This window comes from Formica exsecta, unplaced genomic scaffold, assembly GCF_003651465.1.
Source record: "Formica exsecta isolate Colony F162 unplaced genomic scaffold, ASM365146v1 scaffold479, whole genome shotgun sequence".
NCBI classification, from domain to species: Eukaryota; Metazoa; Arthropoda; class Insecta; order Hymenoptera; family Formicidae; genus Formica; species Formica exsecta.
Genome location: NW_021852026.1, coordinates 24,814 through 51,766, shown reverse-complemented (window position 1 = coordinate 51,766; position 26,953 = coordinate 24,814). Strand labels below are relative to the sequence as shown.

General features: G+C 34.2%; 3 protein-coding genes across 6 annotated transcripts; all 3 read right to left on the bottom strand.

Annotated features, from left to right (window-relative positions):
- Nucleotides 1-7,528: 7,528 nt before the first annotated feature.
- LOC115241348 (GATA zinc finger domain-containing protein 14-like) lies at nt 7,529-14,015 on the bottom strand. 4 transcript variants are annotated; one of them, XM_029817058.1, is made up of 8 exons: nt 11,529-11,609; nt 10,788-10,951; nt 9,903-9,967; nt 9,627-9,731; nt 9,118-9,234; nt 8,459-8,648; nt 7,899-8,163; nt 7,529-7,853 (listed from the first exon to the last, which is right to left on the bottom strand). In XM_029817058.1, the coding sequence occupies exons 1-7, from the start codon at nt 11,550-11,552 to the stop codon at nt 7,926-7,928; spliced, it is 903 nt and encodes a 300-aa protein (XP_029672918.1). In that variant the 5' UTR covers nt 11,553-11,609; the 3' UTR covers nt 7,529-7,853; nt 7,899-7,925. The 4 variants fall into 4 exon arrangements, with proteins under 4 accessions (XP_029672918.1, XP_029672920.1, XP_029672919.1 ...); XM_029817060.1 differs by lacking the exons at nt 7,529-7,853; nt 11,529-11,609 and adding exons at nt 12,799-12,868; nt 13,765-14,015 and having other exon boundaries at nt 7,854-8,163; XM_029817059.1 differs by lacking the exons at nt 7,529-7,853; nt 11,529-11,609 and adding an exon at nt 13,765-14,014 and having other exon boundaries at nt 7,854-8,163.
- A 3,526-nt stretch (nt 14,016-17,541) lies between these two features.
- On the bottom strand, nt 17,542-19,691 carry LOC115241349 (histone chaperone asf1). Its single transcript, XM_029817062.1, has 3 exons — nt 19,195-19,691; nt 18,746-18,861; nt 17,542-18,637 (listed from the first exon to the last, which is right to left on the bottom strand). Exons 1-3 carry the CDS (start codon nt 19,301-19,303, stop codon nt 18,263-18,265), a joined length of 600 nt encoding a protein of 199 aa, XP_029672922.1. The 5' UTR covers nt 19,304-19,691; the 3' UTR covers nt 17,542-18,262.
- Nucleotides 19,692-25,996: 6,305 nt separating this feature from the next.
- Nucleotides 25,997-26,386, bottom strand: LOC115241347. Its single transcript, XM_029817057.1, has one exon. The coding sequence runs from the start codon at nt 26,384-26,386 to the stop codon at nt 25,997-25,999; it is 390 nt and encodes a 129-aa protein (XP_029672917.1).
- Nucleotides 26,387-26,953: the final 567 nt, after the last annotated feature.

Genomic DNA, 26,953 nt, shown 5'->3' with positions numbered 1-26,953 from the left:
GAAGGAAAAATCCCCTCTCTTACTCAATTAACATTTTCAACTCTGAGATCAAATCATCTGCTTTGCACAAATTTTTAGGAATTACTTTAGATTCTAAACTTCATGGCAATCTACAAATAGAGTCGCTCTTCACTAAATATAGCAAACTCTTAAATATTATCAAATCGCTTCGTGGCGTTTGGTGGAGTGCTAACCTGTGTCTACTCCTTAACATTTATAAATCATTAATCAGAGGATCTTTAGAATATAGTTTTCCTTACATCCGCATCAACAACTTTACTCAAATGGAAAAATTGGAAAAAATTCAGCGTCAAGCTCTCCGATTATGTTTAGGTTTAAGAAAAACGACTCCGTCAAATGTTACACTCGCGGAATCCGGGATTGGTTCTCTAAAATTTAGATTTATTTATCTAGCCTCCAAATTTATTCTCAAATCACTTGCCTCTAACAATAATCTGATGATTGATAAGCTTTTTGATTTACAAATCAACCTTATCAACAGGGACAAGCTTGATATTTCCAACAATTTCATTTTGTACAAAGCATTTCTGAAATTCAAAATGTATAAATCTAAGATTGCTTCCTCTGATCTTCTTCCTTTATATCGTTACGACTATGAAGCTATCTCCTTATCACCAGACTTACATATCACTCCCTCTGATGTCGTCGATGAGATAAAACAGGCTCACATCCCGCAAATCATATTTATGTCGACTTACTACTAACTAATCCACGGAAAACACCCGTTTTATACTGATGCTTTTAAGACCGATTCTGGTGCTTATGTTGGGTTCGCTTTCTACTCTCTTTCTCTTCATATTCAACGGCAATTCAAAATTGACGGTTTCGCTTCCATCTTCACAGGAGAATCACTTGCTCTTCTCAAATGCCTCGAATTCATTATATTGAATAAGTTCACGAGCTCTTCCATATTTACTGATTCGCGAAGCCTTGTAGAAATTCTCTTTTTAGCTAAACCTATGAGAGATTTAAATTACCTAATTTTTGAGATCAAAGAGAAACTTAGATTAGCTAAACTCATAAATCTTAACATTTCAATTGCTTGGATTCCCAGTCATTCGGGAATATTAGGGAACAAAACAGCAGACCTCCTCGCCAAAAGAGCCATCCGCACAGGGATATCAGTTATGGAACTTATTCCTCACAGTGACTTTTACTCCTTGGCTTCTGCTCATTATATTTCCTCGTCTAACCGTGCCCTAACTCTCCAAGCCAACTTTAAAGGGAAAACTTATTTCAGCTCACATCCTTCCTTTTCCCCTCATCCTTGGTTCAAAAATCTAGGACTAGAGCGAGACAAAATAGCTATAGCGTGCCGCATCAGAAGCAATCACTATAACTTACAGGCCAGCCTATTTCTCTGCCATATAACACCTTTGCCTGCAAGTGACTGTAGATTCTCATCGCAAGACATTGATAACATTTTCTGGACCTGTCCTCTATATCAAGAACACAGACCTTTTCTGCTTAAACAACTAACAGAAAAACTCAAGAAGCCCCCTTCTCTCCTGACATCTTCAAGATTCTATCAAGACCCTCCTCTGGAATCATCTCATGCCTTGTCTTATATCTTAAGAAAAACAACATGAACATCTGATTTATTGAATCTATACTAATCCATCACCTGATCTCTACAACATTAGAACTATCCATATTCATCGAATTGGCAGTGTGGGCCAGTGTGTTTCAGGCCCGGTGCCATTCACAAGAAGAAGAAGAAGAAGAAATCTAATATAGCTCCTGTTGCTAGTTCTTCTAATACATTTTCTGATTTTTCTATTATTGCTAACCCCAATAATGATATACATGGTAAATGTAACCCACACCCTTCTCATTCGGAAATTTTACTGATATATATATAAAATTGTTCCATGACTAACATCTTACATTGGAATTGTCGATCTTTGAAAAGGAGAATTCCCGAGCTTACATTTTTGCTTGACAGGCATAAGATTGATATTGTAACACTGCGAAACAAGGTTAGATGAACAATTTCGCCCCAATATTAATAATTACGATATATACTCTTATGATCGTAATCGGCATGGAGGTGGGGTTGTGATATTCATTTCTAATAAACTTAGATTTACACAAATTACAGACGGTAATATTAATTCGTCCTGTGACCGTAATAATATAGAATACATCCTGGGTAAAGTTTGGCTCGGTCCGAATAAATTCATACATATATGTTCTCTTTACAGTCCTCCTCGTGACGGTAATCACCCTCACACAGAACCGCAAGCCTGGCTCACTCTTCTTCAATACTGCGCTAACTTCAATCCCGTAGTCATCTGTGGCGATGTTAACGGGAAGAGTGCACTTTGGTCAACGAATATAATTGGCCCTGACCCTGAGGGACAAAAATTGGAGGGAGCAATCTCTCAACTTAGTCTGTCGTGTCTCAATGACGGGAATTATACCTGGTCTTCGCTAGAAATGTCAACCACTTCCGCCCTCGATATAACTCTTGTCTCTTCACCTACGGCTGCAAAGTGCTCCTGGAACGTCCTTGGAGAGAATTATGGAAGCGATCATTTTCACATCATAATAAATATAGCCCATCTTTTGGTCGTCCCTCTTTTAGGTTAGCTGGAATAGATTGGCAAGCATTCCAACTGGAATGCTCCAAATTTGTGGACGGGGAGCGCGGGTTTAGTGGTGATTTGAACGAAGATTACAATAACTTAATTGAAGCTATTCATAGCTCACTAACTGTGGCTGGAGCTAGAAAACTGCCTTCTAATGGCGTCAGGAGAAAACCTCCTACTGTTTGGTGGGATGACAAGTGTAGGGACATTATCTTAAAAAAAAAATCAAATTTTCCATAATTTTAAACAATCCCCCTCATCTTCAAGTCTTTCGGAATAGAATGTAGAAACACTCAAAAAAATTCTTTGCTAGAAAAAAGAAGCTAGCTTACCGCGAATTTTGCTCCTCACTTAATATGAATACTCCTATAACCACAGTGTGGAAATATATTAGAGCTTTTTCTAACAGAAATCCAAATAACCATCCTCACTCGTTTATTTCTGTAGAGTCATTTACCGAAGCCTTCAACAAGCTATCTCCTCCGATTCTTACACCTGTCCCCGATCTCCAAAACTTTATTTCAACAATCCATAATATCGGTACTGATGTAAACAAAGAATTTTTTCTCACACCATTTTCTAAATATGAATATAATGAAGCAATCTCTACTTTAAAAATTAGATCTTCTTTCGGTCCTGATCTGATCTCCAATAAGATAATAAAAAAGTTTCCAATAGAATTACATATTTATATACTAAAATTGTTTAATTTAATGTTTAATAAAAGCATTTTCCTTCAGCAATGGTCAGAATACTTTGTTGTTTTTATTCCTAAGCCAGGCCGTAGAGATTCTCTCAGACCCATCTCTCTTGCTAACAACCTTTTAAAATTATTTGAAAAACTTATCTATAAGAGAATTGAATGGTGGGCAGAGAACAGTTCGGTACTACCTAACACTCAATTTGGTTTTAGAAAGGGGCTATCCTGTGTAGATAGTATTGCCACTCTAACTACTAATATTCATATTTCTAACAAATTCCAAAAATATACGGGTGTAGCATTCTTAGATATAATGGGAGCTTTTGATAGGATCAGACCGGAGATTCTTATAGCTCTTTTGGATAAATATGGTCTTCCTCCTAAAATTCTTAAATTTATTAATTCGCTTGTTGCTCGCAGAGACCTTATTGACTTCGCTGCTGGCATTAACTTGCAAAATCGTACCACAACTATCGGCCTTCCCCAAGGCTCCATATTAAGTCCTTTATTATTTAATCTGTATATAGCTCTTTCACACACAGTGTTACCAGATGAAGTAAAAATACTTTATTATGCTGATGATATAGCAATTTATTGCTCCGACCAACAATTGAATGTTATTAATAATCAACTTAATACAGCGCTTGATAATTTATATCAATATTTCAATTGCCTGGGACTTGAGATTTCTCCCTCAAAATCTAATTATATGATATTTACCACTCTTAAGCCTCGTAATCTCCGTATTTTACTAAATAGATATAAATTCACTTTAAAAGTTGGCAATGAGAATATACCCTTTTCCATGGCTACTAGATTCCTGGGAGTAATTTTGAACTCAGAGCTCAACTGGAAGGCTCATATCAATTACCTAAAAAACCGCATAATACCTAGAATTAATATTCTAAAAGCTATATCAGGTATCCGATGGGGCGCTCATCCCTCGAACTTAATTACCATCTATAAGGGATATATAAGACCGTTGTTGGATTGGGGTTGCCAAGCATTTGCTCCATTGGATGAATTACCTTATTTAAAGGCTTGTCGCTTACAATACGCGGCTCTTACTTGCGGTCACAGGACTTATGATAACTACCCGCCACTAACGTCTTGCTGGACATTAACGGCGAATATCCCCTTGAATCGCGCTGGTTCAATCTTATTTTGAAATTCCTTTCAAAAATTATGTCCAGACAATTGCACCCCCTAAATTTAATAATATCGGAGGTCTCAACCCGACCTGAAAACGAGAAAAATAACGTATGTCACTTGATAGATGTTTATCATGCACATTTCAACCTTTTCGAACAAATCATACACTTCCAGCTCCCTGGTTACCTTGATTTTCCGTATGAAAACAGGCACTTCAATCCTGTAATTAACACTGACTTGGGCTTTCAAATTGCGGACGCCAGTATGACGGATGTTAACGACTCCTTCAACTGTCTCATTGCACCTTATGGGTTTGACGTAACGTACTATACCGATGGCTCCCGCGCAGAGTCCGGCAATGTGACTGGTTACGCTGTGTTCTCTCCGGAGCTCGGCTCTGAATACAAGGAAAGAATCAATAACTACAATACTATTTTTGAGACTGAAGCTTTGGCAATTCAATATGCAATCAATTCCATACTTAATAATAAAACAAAAAAGTCGGCTATCTTTTCTGACTCTCTGAGTGTGTTATCCAGTCTCTCGAACCCGGTAACAACGAGTAAATCGCATCACGGGATCTTCCAAATCAGGAGCTCCCTTTTTGAATGCTCCAAACAATCTTTGGAAATCCACATTGTCTGGATACCTAGTCATAGAGGAATATATGGTAATGAAAGGGCTGATATTTTGGCTAAGGAATCTCTGCATCTCCCTGATCCTCTTCTCCTGAGTAAGTGCCACTATACCAATCTTTACTCTAGATTTAAATCCCTCTCTAAGAGTAGAGCCACTCGTGTTATTCAAACGGAGAGTCTTCTCAGAGGAACCAAATACTTTACGCACAAACACGATATTCTTTCACCTCCTTGATACACTAATAGAAAGATCAAGGAGAGCCTTTCCAGATCTATTATCACACTAATGTCAAGACTGAGATCTGATCATACTGCAACTATGGGCCATCTTTGGAGAAAGAATATCACTGCCTCTTCAGAATGCCCATGTGGGCATTCTTTTCAAGACTTGAATCACATCTTTTTTGGTTGCCGTAACACATCTGATAGCTCTAATTTACTTGTCTTCGGATTTAAAAAAATCAACCCCAACATTACACTTGATGTACAGACACTGGCCTTCACTAGAAAAGACATTATTATCTTAAATATTTTTTTTAAGTGAACAGCCTTTACAACAAATATATTTTAATATTTTATATATTTTTTTCCAAATGTATTATATTAAAAAGAATTATTCATGTAAAATAAAATTAATTTAACTAACATTTTTTTTTTAATTTTCCCTTTCGGAAGGCAATTTTCTTTTAATTTACTCACAAAACTTTTGTTAAACTTACAACCTTATTATTTTATGCATTCTATTCGATATAAAATGAAGCAAATAAAACGCCACTATTTGAACATAGTTATTATTTAATACAAAATTACAAACAAATGTGTCAAAACTTTTATTCATCCTTGTTATCACTATCATCAACACTCTCTACAGATCGGTTACAACTATTCGGATGATACTTGTAATTACTTGTTGTAATTTTATATTAAATTATAACTATGTTCAAATAGTGGCGTTTTATTTGCTTCATTTTATATCGAATAGAATGCATAAAATAATAAGGTTGTAAGTTTAACAAAAGTTTCGTGAGTAAATTAAAAGAAAATTGTATATATATGTTATATGTTAGCTACAAGTTACCAGCATGTTACCCACATGTCAGAATTTTTATGCAGCGCCTCACGTTGCAAATCGATGAACTATGAGGCGTGAAAAGTGACGTTTTGACAGCCCAAATTATTCTTGCGTGCCATTTCGTAATTATCCGCTTTATGCTAGTTTTGTGATGTGTAACGTATTCGTGAAACTTATAAAATTGTCCGAAAGCTAAGCTTAGCAAGAAAAGTATTATGTAAAAAGAACATTTTCCACTTCTTTCGAGAGCTGTCAAACTACCCAGTCAGCCACGTCTGTTCTAACAGATATTGCCAAGTGCTTGTTACAAATTATTGTCAGCAAAAAGGCTACAAATTTGGTGCAAGAGTTGTTATTACCGATTAAGCTGGCAGATTGCGGGCAACAACCAAGCAAAGCTTGCTAACATAACTAGACAGCAAATTGGCGGCAGAAACCGAGCAAAGCTTGCTGACATGACTGACATCAGATTGTCAGCAAAAACTGAGCAAGATCTAGAGTGCGCAATCTGATGGCAAATTGGCAGCAAAACCGAACAGAATCTGCAGCTTATTACAAAGAATTATAAAATAGTTCAGTCGCTTATCGCTATGCAGCGTGTTATTCATTATCTATACCGCGTCATCATTCCAATATGGCCGCGGCGACTACTCAGGAGCCTTAAATATAAAACAAACATTAAAATATATATTTTTTGTAAAAACTGTTAATTTAAAAAGAATATTTATAAGATAATATTTAACATCCTAATTTGATAAAAAATACTTTGGAACTAAAAGATATACTTTATCCTTTATATCCATTTAATTCAACTACTACAATTCGTATAGCAAAATATTTTCCAGACCCAAATATGCATTTTTATAAATTGAAAACGATTTAATATTATCAGTATCACGCTCATAAATTGTACATGTATCTGTAGATTCCATCAATGTATAAAATTAGTTTTACAGAGTTTCATTACATCTCGTATCATTTTCTTGTAAAATATCATATATTATTTTTTCCTCTAAAATCTATAAAAATTTAATAACACTATGCGAAAAGGAAATTATATATATTAATAATGCATAAAAATATATGTATCATATGTAAAAATAAAATTGTATGTTGGCTTTACAAATAAAACAAATTATTTATTAATTTTGTTGTCATATTTGGAGTAACAAAATCATTAACAGTCATTATTTGCCAAGCTGGGTATTTGTATTATTATTTCGGAAATTGACCTATATCCAATGTATCTACATTTATTTATTTTAAACGTAAATTAGAAAAAGTGAGCAAGCAATATATTAAAGTGTATAAAAGAGAGCAGGAGGAAAAATATATAATAAATTGTAGGATTTTTAGAAATGTAACAAAATTTTTATTATAAAATGCATAAGTTTTCTTATTGATAATGTAAAAATTGTTGTTACTCACAAAACTGAGTATGTGTAAGAAGTTGTTGTGAGATGTATGAAGTTATAGATGTTTTATTATTTAGAGTTATGATAAATCACCTTTTCAATCTGAAAAGGTACAAGGTAATTTTTTTTAAAAAGGCGATTTATATAACGTAATTCTATATATTAAGAACATAGACATATACAAAGGTACAAAGGTACAAAGGTACTATGTATATGTGTGTGTGATGTGTATAAATATACTATTAGCTGATTATAACATTATGATGTGTGTGTGTGTGTGTGTGTGTGTGTGTGTGTGTGTGTGTGTGTTGTCAACATTGATAAAGATTATGATCATTAATATTCCTCTCCATTCAGGTTTATCGTGATATTTTGCTGGACCATTTGATTAATGATTAGACTTGATTTTTTCTTATCGCCTTTGTTGTTGGGTTCAGAGGCAGAATCTATAGTGTCATCATCATCATCATTATGATTAGACAGATTGTCATCATTATGATCAGATAGATCAATTCGTGATGTCTCTATATTGCTGTCACTCTGATCTTCCCGTACTTCAATAACTGTAACTTCTCTGTAACGTAATGTTTTACAATTTATCAGATAATATGTTAAACCGTATAAATCTATTTATACAAATTTTACATAATTTTTAAGCCCAATTTTTAATCAAAGAAATTGTAGTTCTTTTTGTTCTGATTAGTCAAATTCCAATCTTTAATCTTCAATCTTCAATTTTCAACGCGTAGTCTGATACAGGCTTTAGAGAATTAACAAAAATAAGGGTGAGGAAAATGAGCGATAAAATCGATTTAATATCGATCATATCAGCTATAAAGATATAAACCACGAATTTATTTACTACTTACCTAGAAAGCAGGTTATTATTGGAATTGGAATCATTGGTAATGGAATTATTATTTGTAGAAGCGTAGGCATCTATACGCCTGTACTGAATAGTGTACGGAACAGTGGTTTGATATTCATTAGTTTCTATGATCCTTTTATTATTGTTATCCGCTATGCAAATCTTTTTTTCACCAGATCCAATGAATGGCCCTGGAAGCAAATATTTACAAATTGTTTATGCAAAGTTATCACATATTATCACACTATTATCGATAAATATATATAAATAATTATAATGTGTAATTTTGTTCTTGTAAATATTATTTTCCCCTGCAAATAACAGGAGCTGCGCCCGATGCTCGATTTGTTAGGAATAATTCAAAGATTCTTATCAGATCTTGCATGGAATGTTTTACTATTAGAATATTTCATAAATGGCAGATTGCAGAATATTATAATATTAAATTTAAAACTATCACTTTGGTATCAATCTTTGTCTCTAATTATTCAAACAAAATTCTACAATAGAACCGGTCAAGAAGAAATATTCTATATACTGAAACAATGCAATATAAAATTTTTCTCATCATAAGCAAAGTGAAAATACACACATATACACAATTTGTATATATTTATATATAGACACAAATTGTGCATATGTGTGTGTAAATATACTTACTTTCCTCTTCTGGTGGAGCACTGGCGATTGCTATTGCATTAGAATTATCTGGTGCTACTTCTGATGCTATATCATGTGCATTATTCGATCTAGATTCGTGAATTTGACGTGCGCAGCCTGTTTGAAGAAACATATTCCCAATATTTAAATTCTTTATCGTGGTTTAATGTTGAATTATGTATATATATATATAAATACATTATAAAAAATATTACACAGTTATATTAACGATAAGTGTAATTTCGTATTCTTTTTTTTCTCATAGTATAATCTGTTTTTATTATGTAAGTTTATTATAAAAATGAAATTACAAAGATAGCCAGATTTGTCACCTTTATTAATAATAAAATGCAATACTCTCTTCTACATAGATATAATATAAATTTTAACTTTATACATTACATATATATCATGTATAAAGTGTCCAATGTTTATAAAATAGAAAAAAGAACATAACAAAATATAAGAATTATAGAATTGAAAAAAGTTACATCTGATTAAAAACTTACGGCGTTTGTAAAACTTATAGCAGAATAAAACTGCGATGAGAACAATTGCTATCACAATGACCACTGTAATTGTAATTATTTGTTTGTGCGTAATATCAGATCCAGCTGCAAATAAAAAATTATGTAATATACTTAAAATATATGTGGATATATAAATATCTTATATTGATTTTTCACTTTGACGCAGAAGAATAACAAACAAAAATTAATAATGGAGCACATGAACAATTATTTTCCATTTGTTTGACGAAATCCAGGAGTAACAGCATCACTTACCTAGATTCTCTATATATTTACATGATGGCGTCTCTTGGCCAGTGGCGAGAATTTCAGATATGTATCTATAAATCAAGATAATTTTATAGACAAGTCTATAAAAAAGACAGGAGACAATTCTTTTATGTTACACATACACATATCAAGTGGATACTCTATTATTTTTTATTATTTACATAATACGCTTCACATTCGCCGCCAATTTTAATGATCACAATTATACGATATATATATATAAAGTTTATACTGTGTGTGTGTGTGTGTATGAAATTTCTTTTTTTATAGACGAAAATTCTCTTATATATTATGATAAAAAAAATAATGTAAAAATATTGCGGTTATTGATTAATACTACTGATTAAGGAATATTATTGTCAATCCTTTGTATCTTGATGAAGCTTTGTTTTGTGTAAGAGTAATAATGGTTTTCTTTTTTTGTAAATTAAAGTAGCATTATTTGTGAAATCTTTTCCATCATATAATAGACAAAAAAATAATGCAATTTATTTAAAGGTCATTAGTATTTTTAAAGTATTCAAACACATTAGCATTTAAAATACACTAAGAAATGCTGAATACAAAGTTAAATTTTATTTGCTCCAATATACTCCTGGATACAAAGAATTAATTAAATTGCGCGTTTAAGTGCGAGAGATTATATCATATCTCATCATCAGTATTGCATTATATAGTATAATTTATTTGTAACACATGTATAATGTCGGTGCAATCGAAAAGTCTGTAGAAGCGCTCATAAACGGATTAGCAATAACTAAATAGACGATTTTTATCATTCATATATCATGATAGATGGCAAGAGAGCGTAATATGAGAAGAAGAGAGTGAATACTTATGCATATTATTTGATACATATTACTTTCTTACCCTTTCATGCATGGACCACATTGCAATGGCTCCTGTGCAGCTATTTGACCTTTCACGCGATTATATCTGCTACAGTCCAGATAATCCACACATCGTTTGGAGATATAACAAAATTGTTCGACAGGACAGTCGTTGTCATTCTTACACACTTCACCGTTCCAACCCTGCAAAGATGTTATTGCATTTCAGAGAAAAATATAAGAAAATAATGAAAATAATTATTTTATATTTTTGTTTTCTGCATTTTGCTATTTTCGGCTGTTAGTTCCATTCCACAATGAAAAAAAGGCAGGAAAATTATTGGTGATTCAAGTGAAAGCAAATATTAAATTTATAAAATGTAATATCCATTTTTTAACATAATTATTTATCAGTAAAATTAACAAAAAATATTTAGTTAATTATTTTCAAATCTTGATAGTATCAATTTTTTCTATCTCTGCTGTCATTTACAACAAGCTTATGAAAGTAGAATCCCCGGAGGTCTTGTATTTAGATGAATTGAACCATGATTATAACAAAGACCGGGTACAAGCAAACATCTATTTTAGGGATGTATTCTAAGAATGTAAAAAATGTTTTTTTCTGTACCTGAGCGTACAGGCACTTGCTGCAGAGAGAATCCCTAAGTGTAATAGATGAAGATACAACGTTTTAAAATTGCTCGAAAGAATAGCGAATATAATTTCACCTAAATTTTTTTATATAAGATCAATCTACTTTATACAGTATTACACCTACTAAAGACAAGGATGTGTGATTCATTATCGTCCATAGCTAACAAATCACGCGCGCGCGCACACACACACACATACACACATACACACACCATTTTGAAACACTTGTCCGCTTCTGCATGCGTGCGCAACTCGGAGCGCAAATCGGAGATTCCCGGCTCCGAGGAGGAAAGGCCGAGAAGACAGGTGATGACTCATGCTATTTGCACGGGATAGTGCTATAAACGAGCTGCTCCAGCCTCCCTCTTTCCATACTTGATATATCGATCGCGGATCGCTCTCGTTTTCCTCCTTCATTAATTTTTACGCGACACGATTCTATTCTTTCTCCGATCCGACCGATTTTCGCCACAAACAGGAAACGTCACAATGTACTGCATTCCAAAAGCACGCACATTTTTTACAGCATTCCACTACATCCGGCCGATGCGATGGAATGATATCGAGAAATGTGGCGTAATTAAGCCACATGTCTAAACTGTTTCATTTGAGATTGAGGGTTGAAGATTCTTTTCTCGCATCTCTTTTTTTTAGCATTTTTGTCGATTTTTCCTCGTCCTTGAAAGATGATGAAATCCCCCGAGAAGTGGCGACATTGCTTTTTCGTGTAATGTGATGAACTGCTCTCTTCTCAGTTCTTTTATTCCGGAAAACAATCTTCTATCTTGATTTAGGAAGTGTTCTAAATCGTTTCTTAAGAAATTATCATTATTATAAAACTATGTAATGCAAACGCGATACGCAAACTTTTTTGAAAAACGGAATTAAATAACTAATAAAAAATCTATGTTATACACTCTCTCTCTCTCTCTCTTATTTCTAAAAAAAAATTTCTACTGTTTTCAATAATTATAAAATACTTTTTTCATAATATATATAAAATACAAATGTATAATTCATTGCGAGTTTAGCTTTTACGAAGAATAAATCTTGTATGCGCGCGCAGTTTCCGAATTTTGATGGTTGCTAAGGCAGATCTTATTGTTAGAAAGATGATATTTCATTTCCTTGAACTCGTCAAAAAATCATTAGGTGATTAAGATCCCGTTACATTAGGCAGACTGGATTATATAAACTTGATATAACGAGATTCGCCGTATCCCTTTCTACATTATATATAATAAAAATTGATGTCAGTACACAATCCTGACGAGTATTCGTAAATATTCGGTGCTGTACAGATGCGGAGAAACATATCACACGAAATGGCGGTAATCCGCCATCCCGTGAAATGTCATAAATAGAAATAAAATCTCTTTTCGTGTTGTATGTACCATGTACCATTGAAGAAAAATTCAGCCTCGTTGAATTTACGCAACCTTCGAATGATTTCCTCACGGGCATCTAATGAGAAAGAGAGAAAGAGAGAGATGTTAACAGAAAATAAAATTTACATAAGTAAAATGTTAACCTTCAAGCTAATTTTACACAGTCATTAATTCCGAAAATCGCAATTTGAACATGAATCGTTTTCTTACAATTAATTTTCCTTTTATACAAAGTTTCTTTATTTGTCTACGTTAAAAGTAGGACCATACTCTCGAAAGGGACAGTACCGCTAATTTAGAATCATCTAATTTGAATTGTGCATACAATACTCGGTTCATTTAATTAATCACGAAAGATTGGCCGTGTCGGTTCCTGTTTATGTTTATCGATTATTAGTGAAAAAACAAGTATGTACATCATGCATATAATAACGTAGAACGATTCAATCATTGTGTATTTAATACGGCTCATATGCATATATATACTTGCATTCGAAATCCCTTCGTTCTCGAATGATCGAATATGTTCAAGATAATTTCTGCGCACGCGCTATTTATCTCGTTTGTCCTTATGACTCTTTGTGAATTTTGTTGATCGCGAGGATCAATCTCGGAGCGAAAAAACCGCTCCAAATGATATAATCCGTTATTACACGATGCATTCATATTATTTTTTTCATCTCCCCTCTATTCACAATTTATCTTATGCTAGATCATGGCGGTTTCGATCTTCTTATACATGTCAAGAACGGTCGCGCAAAATCGCAATGACTAAAGGGGTTGCTAAAATGATGTTACGAGCGACGTATATATATATATATATATCAAATTTAGCTTATTTCGTTTCGATTATTTCGCACCATAAATTTGTCTTTAATGGATCTCTGACAGATCTCTTTTATCGATCCACGTGGATTGCATCGTGTTTAAAATAACTGCATTGTATATTTATGACGTGTAAAGAGTACTTACCATTTCGACGATAATACAGAAATGCAAGTATATTCGCTGCGGTACACACCGCAGCAGAATTATCACTATAACACGGGTGATTAGAGAATCTGAAGCCAATCGAATTAATCGTCCACGCTACCGGTAAACTCATTCGATCGACCGCTTCCAATTGCACGCGTTGCACTTATGTCGTGAAGCGATATTCACCTGATTCCCGTGTCCCGTGTGTGTCGGAGATTTGAGCTATACTGAACATGTTCGTGCATGCTCCGCAGAGTCTCTGCGGCAGAGACCCCGCATCATCACAGTTCGATGTTGATGGTGGGGTTCGGTGTGTGGACCTGTGACTTGGCAGGGCCGCACATTAAAATGGTCCATTAATCTCACAATGGGACAATTCTGTATAAAATATAAATTAATTATGTAAATTTACACACACACATATAAAAATGTAGATACTAAAACTACACGAATATATATCGAATATAAATTTATGAAACGGAAAAAAATAATTATTTTATTAAACAAGCAGTCGCACTAATATAAATTAATAATTTATTTAACGAAACGATTATTATTCTCAGATCACGCTGCGCAAGCATGTTTTGCGCTCATCAAATAAATTTTATAATCGGGTCTCGTCAATGGGACAATTCTGTATAAAATATAAATTAATTATGTAAATTTACACACACATCCAGATACATAAAAAAATGTAGAAATTAAAATTACATGAATATATCAAATATAAATTCATGAAACGAAAAAAAAAATTATTTTACCAAATAAGCAGTCGTACTAATAATATAAATTAATGATTTATTTAACAAAGCGAGAATTATTCTCAGATCGCGCTGCGCAAGCGTATTTTGCGTTTGCCAAGTAAATTAGTCGGGTCTTGTGTTTTTCTCTCGTTTGCGTTTACTATGCAATTTTGTCCGATTTTTCATTTTTCTTCTCTTTCCACACATCTTCAATACTCGATTATACATTAATTTTATCGTATACTTATATATATATAACTTGTCTCTTTTGTTTTGCAGGGAGCGTAACACGTATTAGCGCAGAGCTAAAAAGATAAGATTTCTTTCTGTGAATTGCGAGCCCGTACACAGCGTAATAGATAAGCGATTCGAAGTTAAATAATTCTTGCTACAAGAAATTATTTTAATTCTTATTGTTTAATAATTGTATATGCCATTCCGATTATTTGAATAACTATAACGTCTAAAATACTAAATGCGATCAGTAGCATTATTATATATCAAAAAATAAAAGATATATCAACATGAAAAATTAATACTTATATACAAAGATTATGCCAACGCTCGTGAGCGGGTAGAGCACAGTAAATTGAACAGAAAAGTCCTGTAACATTTTTTTATATAACGCTTAATAACACTCAAAAAAATGTCTTGCTGATATAGGTAGATTTCTAGGTGACACAACAAAAATTTATCGCTATTTTTTGTATCTGTTAGAATATTGTCTGTTACATATAGAATTTATAGCAGCAATATTCTAATAATATCTTCTAGAAAATTTAGGTCCCATTGCCAAATGTTAATCACTGCATTGGATAAATATGAGTTTCGATACTACAGCTAGAACGATCTTTGTGAGAAATATAACTGCCAATTATAACTGCAGCATCGAAAAATTGAGAGAAATTGTTTAAAAGAGCTAGATTTATTGAGATAGATTGGGCGCGTTATACAAATATGTTAGATGTGAGGATTATATATTCATTTGTTTCTTGCCGCTAATTTTTTCTGTGTACCACAGCCAAACTTTATAACAAGTATGATTGGCCTTAACATGGATAGGCGCCACAGAAAAACATTCTTTCTAAATTTCACAAACAGTTCAGATATAAATTCTGTCTCTGTCACTTAGATTGATTAAATGCGAAACATATGCGATATCACAGTATTTGCTAATCATTTATGTACCTCAGTTAATTTTGCGCACCCAGAAAATTTTTGCTGTAGTTGCAAAACCACTTTTTTGAGTGTTCAGATTTAGATTTTGTATGTGTTTTGCATAGATTCTCTTTTAGATTTTCAGATCTGGGCCTTCAGATTATGGGGTCTCGGGTCCTTATAACATTGATCCGCTACTGATGCTACGAAATTCCATTATTTTAAAAAAATGCGACGATTTTTACAAACTTCCGAAATGGCGCTTTCACGAAATCGAATGTACAATCTGAAAATATAACCTATCTTTTAAAACCGTAACCGTAAATAATCCGTAACATAAATTTTACAGAATAAAATTATTTCTGTTCTCTTTCTCTCTCTCTCTCTCTCTCTCTCTGTCTTTTTTATTATATTATGCTGAAGATAAATACATATGAGAGAGATATATAAGCTAAACATTATCAAAGAAAAATTGGAGAAAGTAAATAATATGTCATTTTGGGAATACAATAATCCTTTTCGGCGTAACATTTTGTGAAGTGAAAATGCCACGCACATACACATACATGCACAAGATTGATATTCAATATTTCTCTTTGCACGTTTCTAAAAACTGCAACTCTTTTTATTAGATTGTTTTGCATTAAATATAAATAATTTAATAATCATCATTATATATCTCTCATTATGTATTTAATAATAAAGATAATATTATTCTATCATTATTTAGTACATAATGAATATACGTAAAAAATATGTACGAATTTTACGTTAATAGAAAGAGAGAGAGGAAGGAGTGGGAGAGAAAGAGGGAGAGGGGGAGAAAATTGGCTAAACAATACAACAATGGAAAAGGTTCAATTTGAGATCCTTTTTAGGAAACTTTTCTTGGGATGATTTACTGCATGAATAGAAATATATATAACTGTCTATAGCGTCCTTGTATGTATACATATACTCGTATACAACAATACTTAATGATATATTATATATGATTTTGACGACCAGGTACGTTAAAGGTAACTTTCTCTATGGACGTATATGTGAAATAAATTTTTCTTTATAGACGATATTTTAAAGAAACTAAATCATATCTGTATATATGTCTATTGCGATTTTCTTAATGTTTAACATTATATATCTCGGTAATTAAATGAAATAATAATTCTGAAAGATGTACCTGGTATACTCCATATTCTTTTGTAAGTAGAAAAATTAAATGGTAAAAATTGTATAACAAATATACAGGGTGAGTTTTTTAACTTGAAACTGTAAAATATCTCGGAAAGTAAGCTTTATCGAAAAAATGTTTCAAACAAAAGTTGTAGGGTTTATAAAAAAAGGGGGGTTCTATTTAAGAAAACGTCGATCACATTGACCTCACCTTGAGAAGGTCACTCTTGGTCAAATCCATATTTTTATCATGTGGCCCCCTCCGAACCCTACAACTTTTGTTTGAAACATTTGTTTCGATAAAGCTTACTTTCCGAGATATTTTACAGTTTCAAGTTAAAAAACTCACCCTGTATATTGGTTCTAAAGACTTGTATACAATATTTATGTGCGACAAAATGTCGCCGCACCGGTGACGCATGCGCGTTAGAGATATGTGCAATGATATGTATATGCACATCGTCTATTTACAAGCTTCGTAATCGATCTAATAGATAATTATATTTTATTTTGCAATTTATTAAATAATATGATATAAGGAAATAAATGGTGAGCATATAGCGCGCGCTTTGTAATATTCTGTCAAGAAAATTCTATTAATTGAATCGACAAAGGTGTATGAAATCTTTGTTACATATAAAAATGCAGATAATTCTGGACTGAATAAAACATTAAGGATTTATAGTCGGACGAAAATTGTGAAGAAAAGCTATGTCTTATTTCTTCAAGTAAAAAACATAATATGTATTTTTTTATCTTAGTATTTATGTATATACACTAATAAAAAATGGAAACTGCCTTATGATCTACATGCAACGTGACATTATAATAAGCAATAATAATATAATACTTAAAGTATTCAACATATGTTTTAGCTTTAAGCTTTAAAGTATAGGCTACCGAAACACAGTAATTTTAAAACAATATTGTTAATATTACAGAGCATTGTCGAATATTCCATTGCATTACTGTAAAATGATTCACAATTAATCATTTATCATTTATTGTTTGCAGATGGTGTTTAATACAAGTACTATTTAATTAATTGTACATTTTTTGCAGAGATTACGCCATGTTAAGAAGACAATAATGCGTAATCCAGTACCATTATTTGATTAAGAGAAACATGAGATACTAACCATTCCACAAACAATTAATTTACTCTTTTGTTCAGGTTCAGGTTTAAGATTATCACATTACCAACACATAGTATTTTTTTCGAAATATATAAACTTGTTGAATCTCTCATTGAAGGAAAACATCGATAATCATATGAAAAGATATTTGGGCGATTTTTCGAATTATCTAAATATATGTACGGAGTGTGTACTTCCATCTTTTTTTTCCAGGTACTACTTTATCGTTTAAATTACTGTATTAATGCTAGTTCATCCTTATTCTTATCAGCAGCAAATCGTTTTTTACATCACTTCCATTCCACCATTTTGTGTATTTTCCGTAAAGCCTAATGTGGACGTGGGTGCATCTTGTGACGTATCTTCTAACGCTGGCGTTTCCATGCCCTCGGGAAGATTATTCGTCGTTCCAGTTTGACAATCGTCCCAGTTGATTTTAAATCTAGTGACACGTGGTTTGTCTCCTAATATATTCCTTTGAACTTTATCAAATTGTGGCTGTGGAGGTGGATTTTCCCGGAGTTCCGGGTCCGTATACTCGTTATTTATAAAGTAACCCACTCGAACAAATTCGTGACCCCTGTAGGAACAAGTCAGCAATACAACAGTTACGCCTAAAGCATCATTGACTGGAATCCTACTGACATCTGGTGGATCAGCCTAAAACATAGGATAAAATAGTAATAGAAAAATATTAAAATCATCAATTTGGGGATAAGTTACAATACAAAGCATTCATGATAATAAAGCTGATTCATGATGCTTTACCTGAAATACAAACATATGTCTTCCTTCTGGAATTGGACCAACGTAAATGGTATCTAAAACTTGATCAAATTCTTCTGATTCTGCACTACCTACATATATCATTTTCCATTCCAAATCTGAAATACAAATCAACATAATCAACGTTGTATGTTGTTCTCACTGTGTAAAAATTGATGAAACGAGTACATAACATACAAGTTTAGCCAATAGAAGCTTCTATTACATTTCATCATATCTATCGCGTTCTTCAGCGATAAGTTATCGTTTTCACACAATTAGCCAATATATTATATAATACTAGGAAACAATTTCGCTTTTCTCTTGAAAAGAAAGTTGTGTATGACATCATTATCGTAAAATTAACCTAAAGATGGATGAGCGCGTTTGGAGAATGCGTTTGGAGGTCGCGTGTTTATTCAGCAGCAAAGCGTGCTTATTCGAACTCGCACCTTCTTTGAGCTCCTCGATGCACTCGAATGTGACCTCGAACTGGAACGGGTTCAGAAACGGCGAGGGATTATCGAGAACGGCGACGTTAGCCAGTTGAACCTTGGCCATGGTGTATTCGACGAATTCTCGAAATGTTTTTATCAGCAACAGATTCGATTCCAACGAACACCTCGGGGATGATCCCGACGTACTAGCTCGATGAAGTGGAGCGTAAACGTATACACGTTTGACGCGGCTATTTACGCTGCTGCATTCAGGTATCGACGGATAAACAACTCCATCGCAGCACGCAGGATAGATTTGGCGGCAAACAGCGAATCGTAATAACCGCTTCCGGTGAAGATGCCCGCGCGACCACTAAAAAAAGCAACTGTCCGTCGTTGAAACTCGACCACCTTTGGGAACGTGGTCGAGAACGCGCGACGAGAAATTCGCGCTCGATTTTTATAGAGCGACGATAGGCAGATGACTACATTTTCGGATTGTCGTATCGTGAAACTTGACCTACATGAAACTAGCCGGCAGAAATTAGTAAATATGATTATTTTTAACTTTTCTGAGTGTATTTCGTTTGTAAATCGTTTGTGATTGATTGTGAATCTGTTTTTAACGTTTGTAACAAATTAAATTTTTCGTAATTAACAATTTTAGTTTAGTCATGATGTCAGCCGACACTTTTTAGTAATAAACAGATTTTATGGTAACTGATAACTGTAACCGACAGGAAATCGTTTGTGATTTACAAATATACCAATGTTATGTTTGTGAATTGATAAATTTTTTAATTACCTGCAAAATAAGTTTATTTTATAATTGTAGTGCGCATGCGCAAAGTATACTCATTCGCCGGTATTCATAGTCAGTTCTTATTTCAAGATAAGAACTGGCTATGAATACCGGCCATAGCATTTTCAAATGTAGCAGGCATAGACATAGTATATCTAGACCGAGCGTTTGCCTTTATTTAAGGAGTGGGGGTAAAGATGCACGTAGAAAATGACATACTCTGTTTCGTGCCCCTTGCGTTCTCTCTCGCTCGCACATAACATAGCGTACTCTTTCGCTATGCTACTTGGCCCACACTCCTCAACACTCGGTCTAGATATACTATATGTCTATGGTAGCAGGTTTAGGGCCAATCTCACCAAGTCCGGTTAGATGAACCGATGGTTAAAATTAGCAGGGTGGCCAATAGAAAATAGAGGTAAAGGAAAACCAAGCATTCATATCATTTCAGTTGGAACCCTGTTAATTTTAACCGTCGGTTCATCAGCTCCGTAAAGTTAGCCGGACCACTTTAACTTTTTAATAATTAAAATTATGTAATCGTTTGGTGGTCGTTTGGTGATGATTGGTAGCCTAATTAAAACGTTTGGTGGTCAATCGTTTTTTTTTTAATTAAATAATCAAAATATTGGTGTAAAGTTAGCCGGACATTTTTAATTTTTAGTCTAATCGATTAAATCAGGGCTTATTCGATGCAGAATCGTTAGGTGGTCACAAATCCTTTATTTACAACGTTTGATGGTCCATAATTTATCCAAAAAGTAAAAATAACCATGTGCGGTTAGGTAGTGGGGATCAAAATGGTCAACATATTTTCAAAATTTTAATAATTATTCTAAATATAATTCTCACACAAAATGTAATAACGTTTATATAATAAAAAATATAAAAAAATTTTGTTAAGATGTCCGTAGAATTGAACTTGAGTTTACTGCGTGATAGATTGAACACTCTTGCACTGAGCCATCACATATTTCTTGTAAATGCTTGGTTAGGTAGTGGGGATGGCTAACTGGAAGCTGTAAAGTTAGCCGAACAAATATATTATTTACCAACCAATTTTGTTCAAATTGGTCTTAATTGAAAGACAATCGTTTGGTGGTGATTGGTAGTCTAATTACAACCTTTGGTAGTTAATTATTAGGCTACTACGATTATAAAACCATGTGCGCTGATCCTGCGTCTGCGCGTGCCTTCGTCGTGTAAAGGTGCCTTTACATGGCAGGGTTAAGCGTCGAGCGTTTGCGCAGAAAAATGCGCAGAATTTAAACGAGATAGATTCTAGGCTGAAATTAGATTCTGCGCAATTTTCTACGCAGACGCTCGACGCTTAAAGGTGCCGTTACATGGCAGCATCGAGCATCGATCGTCTGCGCAGAAATCATTGCGCAGGAATCTAAATGAGATAGATTCCAGCTTCTTGCGGCTAATAGCATGATGAGTGATATGAATTCGGTGCGCACATGGTTTTATAATCGTAGTAGCCTAATAATTAACTACCAAACGTTGTAATTAGACTACCAATCACCACCAAACGATTGTCTTTCAATTAAGATCAATTTGAACAAAATTGGTTGGTAAATAATATATTTGTTCGGCTAACTTTACAGCTTCCAGTTAGCCATCCCCACTACCTAACCGCACGTGGTTTTTTTTACTTTTGGGATAAATTATGGATCACCAAACGTTGTAAATAAAGGATTTGTAAGTGGCCAGCGGGATTTCCGGTTTCGGCCATGACACCTTACAATAAAATGGCGGCGATACGTGTGTAGTGTGTATGTGATATCCGACGTGTGTTAGTGTTAGTACGTACGTGATACCCGATATCTAAATTGTGAATTTAAATTTATCTTATTATAAATTATTATTACTTATAATTAATTTATCTGTTTATCTTTATTGAATTTTAATTTATTTATTTTCTAATTTTTCGTCATTTAAATTTATTTTTTGAATTGTGAATTTGTAATTGTGAAAATTCTGGAAAGATGCCAGCAGTTATTGCGTTCCAAAATGCAAAAATACTACAAAAAATGGTTTTCATTTATTTAGATAAGTAAAATGCATTTATTTTAATAAATATTCGAATTTTATAATATTTGAAGGTTATTTCAATAAAATATATATCATATAAAAATATATATCATATTTCATTATTTTATAAATGTTGTAAATATTTTTTAAATATTGAAATTAAAAAATTTAATTTTATTAAAATTGAAAAAAAAAGATTTTGATACATCTCATGCAATAGCAATAGCTGACAAAAAGCGGGAGCAGCCATTTTGTTGTAAGATGTCATGGCCGGGTATCACATACGCACTACACATGCACCGCCGCCATTTTATTGTAAGGTGTCACGGCCGAATCCGAAAATCTGGCTGGCCACAGCTCTTTTGACGAAGTTAGCGATCTAGTAGTAGTATAGATATCTGTGGGTCCGGCTTTACGGAGCTCGGTTCATCTAACCGGACTTGGTGAAATTGGCCCTAAATCGTTTAATCGCTCTGAAAGCGATTAATGACGTCATTGCATCGTCTCTGCCAATAAAAGACTTGAATTCATAGTAAAATATAGTGATTAATTGATCGGGTTCGGATTAACCCGTCCATTCCAAAAAAGCTATTAAGCCCATATCAGACTACGCATTGAAGATTGAGATTGAAGATTGAGGATTGAAATTTGACCAATCAGGATAAAGAAATTTTAGTTCCTTTTGTTCTGATTAGTCAAATTCCAATCTTTAATCTTCAATCTTCAATTTTCAATGCGTAGTCTGATACGGGCTTTAAACTTTGAGACGCATGACGATTTCCGCCACGCGTTAAGCCCGTATCAAACTACACATTGAAGATTGAGATTGAAGATTGAAGATTGAAATTTGACCAATCAGGATAAAGAAATTTTAGTGGCCCTAAGGGCCAATGTATTAGTACTAAACACATTCAATAAATAATATTTTAGTTAACAACTTTTTAATAAAAGACGAGCGACGGCTAAAACCTTCTGAAGGTCACTCAGGAGGGAGACCTTGTCAACATATGTCAGATTGAAGGTCATCGGGGCTGCATTCCCTAAACGTCACTTTTACCCTTAGAGGTCTATTAGATGTCTATTAGATGTCTATTAGACGTCGAGAGGTGACTTACAGCTCAAAAAGTGTTTCATAAGTGCCGGTCTACAATAGGTGATTTAAGCCTTAAGCCTTAAGAAATTGATCAATCACAATCAAGTATGAGGAGAATACTCGACTGTGATTAGTCGATTCCTTAAGGCTTAGGGTTTAAATCACCTATTGTAGACCGGCACTAAACAATGCACCGTTATTGTGTGAATATTAAGTTTTAATCGTCTCTAAAAAAATTCAATGACACAAAATTACATCATCAATTAGCAATTACAAATGGCATCTAATTCAGATATTTCTAGATGTTGTTTTAGACTAGATGTCTCCGATATCTAATATCCGATTTCGCGTTTCTCCCTGGATTTTTATTATTATAAATATTCTTTTTTTGTATTTAATATTATTATTATATATTATATATGACTGACATTTATATGTATATTTATAAACATCAAATATAATAACTGAAAAATAATAATAAAAATAATTCGAGATACAATTTAAGTTTCTTTATTGCATAGTAGAGTAGAAAAAGAGAGATGAGGTTTATGGAGTTTTTTAAAAGTTATTTTTATTAACTTTTTTAAAATGTTGTTTTAATATGAAAAATGTTGTTTAATATAAAAAATATGTTGTTTAATATAAAAAATAAAATAATTTAATATTGGTTTACAAACATATTGATTTACAAATTATATTTGTATTTTTTATAAATAAATGATAGATAATTCTATCTTTAAAAAACATCTTCTGTTAAAATATCTGCCAGATTTTGCAATTTTTTGCATTATTACATTAAAAATTAAATTAAAAATTAAAATCTCGATATAAATATAAACATAATATAAATATAAATTTCAATATAACGTCAATATTACAGTCTTTTGCTTCTTCTCTTTCTACACAGGCCCTTTATATTTATTCTGCTCTATATATTTTCCTTATGCCTATTAACATTCCCCCCTTGCTTCCTCTTCCCTTCGTCTCTCTACCTCTTTTCTTCTTTCTACTATTTCCTTCATTTGTTCTAATCCTTTTCCTTCCTTGTCAAATAAGTTCTGTCTTATACCTATTGTCTCCACGCATTCCTATAGAACATGTTCCACCTTTTCCTCTTTTTCTCCGCATATCCTACACATCCTATCTTCCCGTTTCATCCAGTGTAGCCTCGCATTCATCTCATTTCCTGCCCTAAATCTTGCTATCATATTCCTATCCTTTGCCTTTCTCCTGTTCTCTAAATATTTTGGGATCGTGTCTCCTCTGATTTCCTTATATAACTCGTTGTACCTTAATTCCTCTATCTTCTTAGTTCTCTCTTCCTCTGTTCTTTTCATTGTATCTTTCCCAATCTTCTCCTCTGCTGTTTCTCCATTCTCCTCTTCTCTTATTTTCTTCAATTCTCGCTCACTTGTTCCGGTCCAATCCAGCGTCTCTCTTCTCTTTCTCTCCCACTTGCTGACTTTACCTTCTCCGATCCTTTTATCCATCTCCATCATGCAGTCTTTAATTATCTTCTTGTCCGAAGTTCTAGCCTTTTCCTCGTACCTTACAGCTCTCCTTATGCTTCTCAGATTTATGTTTATCAATTTGCATTCTTCCTTCAGAATATGATTGGGTGTTACTCTCTCCAGGCCCAGAAATTCACGTACTTTCTCTGTATCCTATCCATCCTTTCGTCTCTGTGGTTGCAATCGGACACCATCCCGATCGGACACAGGCCCGATCGGACACATATGGTTGCAATCGGACACAGGCCCGATCGGACACAGACTCGATTGGACACAGTTCCGATAGGAAACAGTCCCCATCGCGAAGCTAGGTCCATCCTACAATTGTTCTGTGGATGGGAAAATGTATGCGTGGACACAGTGGGTTCCGCCCCTCCTACGGGGGGGCTCCACTATCAAAAAACTAGACACATAGGTTTGCGTTGGACCTCGCTTCGCGTGAAAAGTTGTAAACCTATGTGGAACCTTACTTCGCATTAAAAAGTATATGCGTGGAAGCAGTATGTTCCGCCCCCCCCCCTCCCTACAGGGGAGCTCCACTTCCGGAAGATATAACCTAACCCAAACCTATATATTTCTGATACACTGTGTCCGATCGGGGCTGTGTCCGATCGGGATGGTGTCCGATTGCAACCGTATGTGTCCGATCGGAACTGTGTCCAATCGAGCCTGTGTCCGATCGGGACTGTGTCCGATCGGGAAATATTGTCGTGTCCGATCGGTAATGTGCGCAATCGGGACGATCCTTCTGTATCATCCCCATACCTCCGCCACATATAATGTTACGCTGTTCACTAATGTTTTAAACATTTTCATCCTTCTTCCAAAACCTTTGTTAAAAGTTCTGTCTCCTATGCTCCACGCGTTCTTCATCGCCACCATAGCTTTTCTGTAACCTTCTCTTATCTGTTGTCCTCCATTCTTCTGTAAAATGTATCCTAAATACTTTATCTCTCTCACTTCCTCAATCTTTTCTTCCCTCCACGTCCAGTTCCTCTCCTTCTTCTTTCCTCTTCCTTTCTCGAACACAGCACCTTCGATTTTTCTGCACTCAGTACTAGTTTCTTTCTTTCCAAGTATTTTCTAAACCTTTTTATCATATCTTTCAGCTCTCCTTCTGTTTCTGCCAGCAAGACTATGTCGTCTGCATACATTATGGACCAAACTTTCTCTCTGTTTATTTTCATCCCCTCCCCCCATTTGTCCTTTTCTCATCTCCTTTTCTAGATCTCCAATGTAGATGTTGAATAGCGTCGGGCTTATGGGACATCCTTGTCTAACTCCTTTTTCCGTCCAAAAACTTCACTCTCTTCCTTTCCTATTCTAATTGTGTTCTTCGTTTCTTTATAAATCTCCATTATTCTGTTTCTTAGCTTATTGCTTATCCCTATCTTCTTCATTCTCTTGTTTAAGATTTGTCGGTCCACCTTGTCGAACGCCGACTTGAGATCTGCGAAAAACGCAAACACTTTCCCTCACTTTCTGTTTCCTCAGCTTTTTATGTATCATGAAGTTCAGCAAGTATATAGCATCGCTTATCCCTCTTCCTTTCCTAAAGCCAAACTGTGTCTCCTCATATCTATCTTTCATTTCTTCTTTCAGTTTCTCATTCAGTATACTTGCGTATACCTTATAACTCGTATCCAACAGCGTGACTCCTCTATAATTCTTGAAGTCCTTGATGTCTCTTTTCTTAAATATTGGGTATATAACCCCCTTCTTCCAACCTTCTGAGATGCTCTTTTCTTCCGACACTTTCTCCATAACTTTTATTAAAAGCTCTTCTATCTCTTCCTTCATAAATATCTACGCTTCGTTGTTGATCCCGTCCTCTCCTGCCGCTTTCCCTCTTTTTAGCTTTTTCACCTGTGCTTTCACCTCTGCTCTGCCTATCCCTCCATTATTCCTTTCAATCTTCTCCTCCTCCTCCTCCTCCTCCTCTTCTTTTTTTTTCTTCTTCGTTCCATGCTCGTCTTTTTTTTCTGTTCCTTCTAGCATATTCATAAAATGCCTTTTCCACTCTTCTATGTCAATTGAACTCTGCAAACTGTTCCTCTTCTTCCTAAATTTATTAATGTATCTCCAGCCCTCCGTCTCCGTCTTAATTTTTTCTATTCTCTCTTCTTCTTCCTTTTCTTGCCCCTTCCTTTCTTCTTTGCACCACCTCTTATATTCCTTCCTCTCCTTTAAGTAGAGTAATAGGGCTGGTTCTAACCTAGGTCCGGGGGGGGGGGGGGGGTGAGGGGCGAGGAGAAACCGGCGCAGAGGTTATGACGTCACGCGGGGGAATCGCGTCCTATCCGGTGGGCGAGAAGTCCGCGGAGAAAGGAG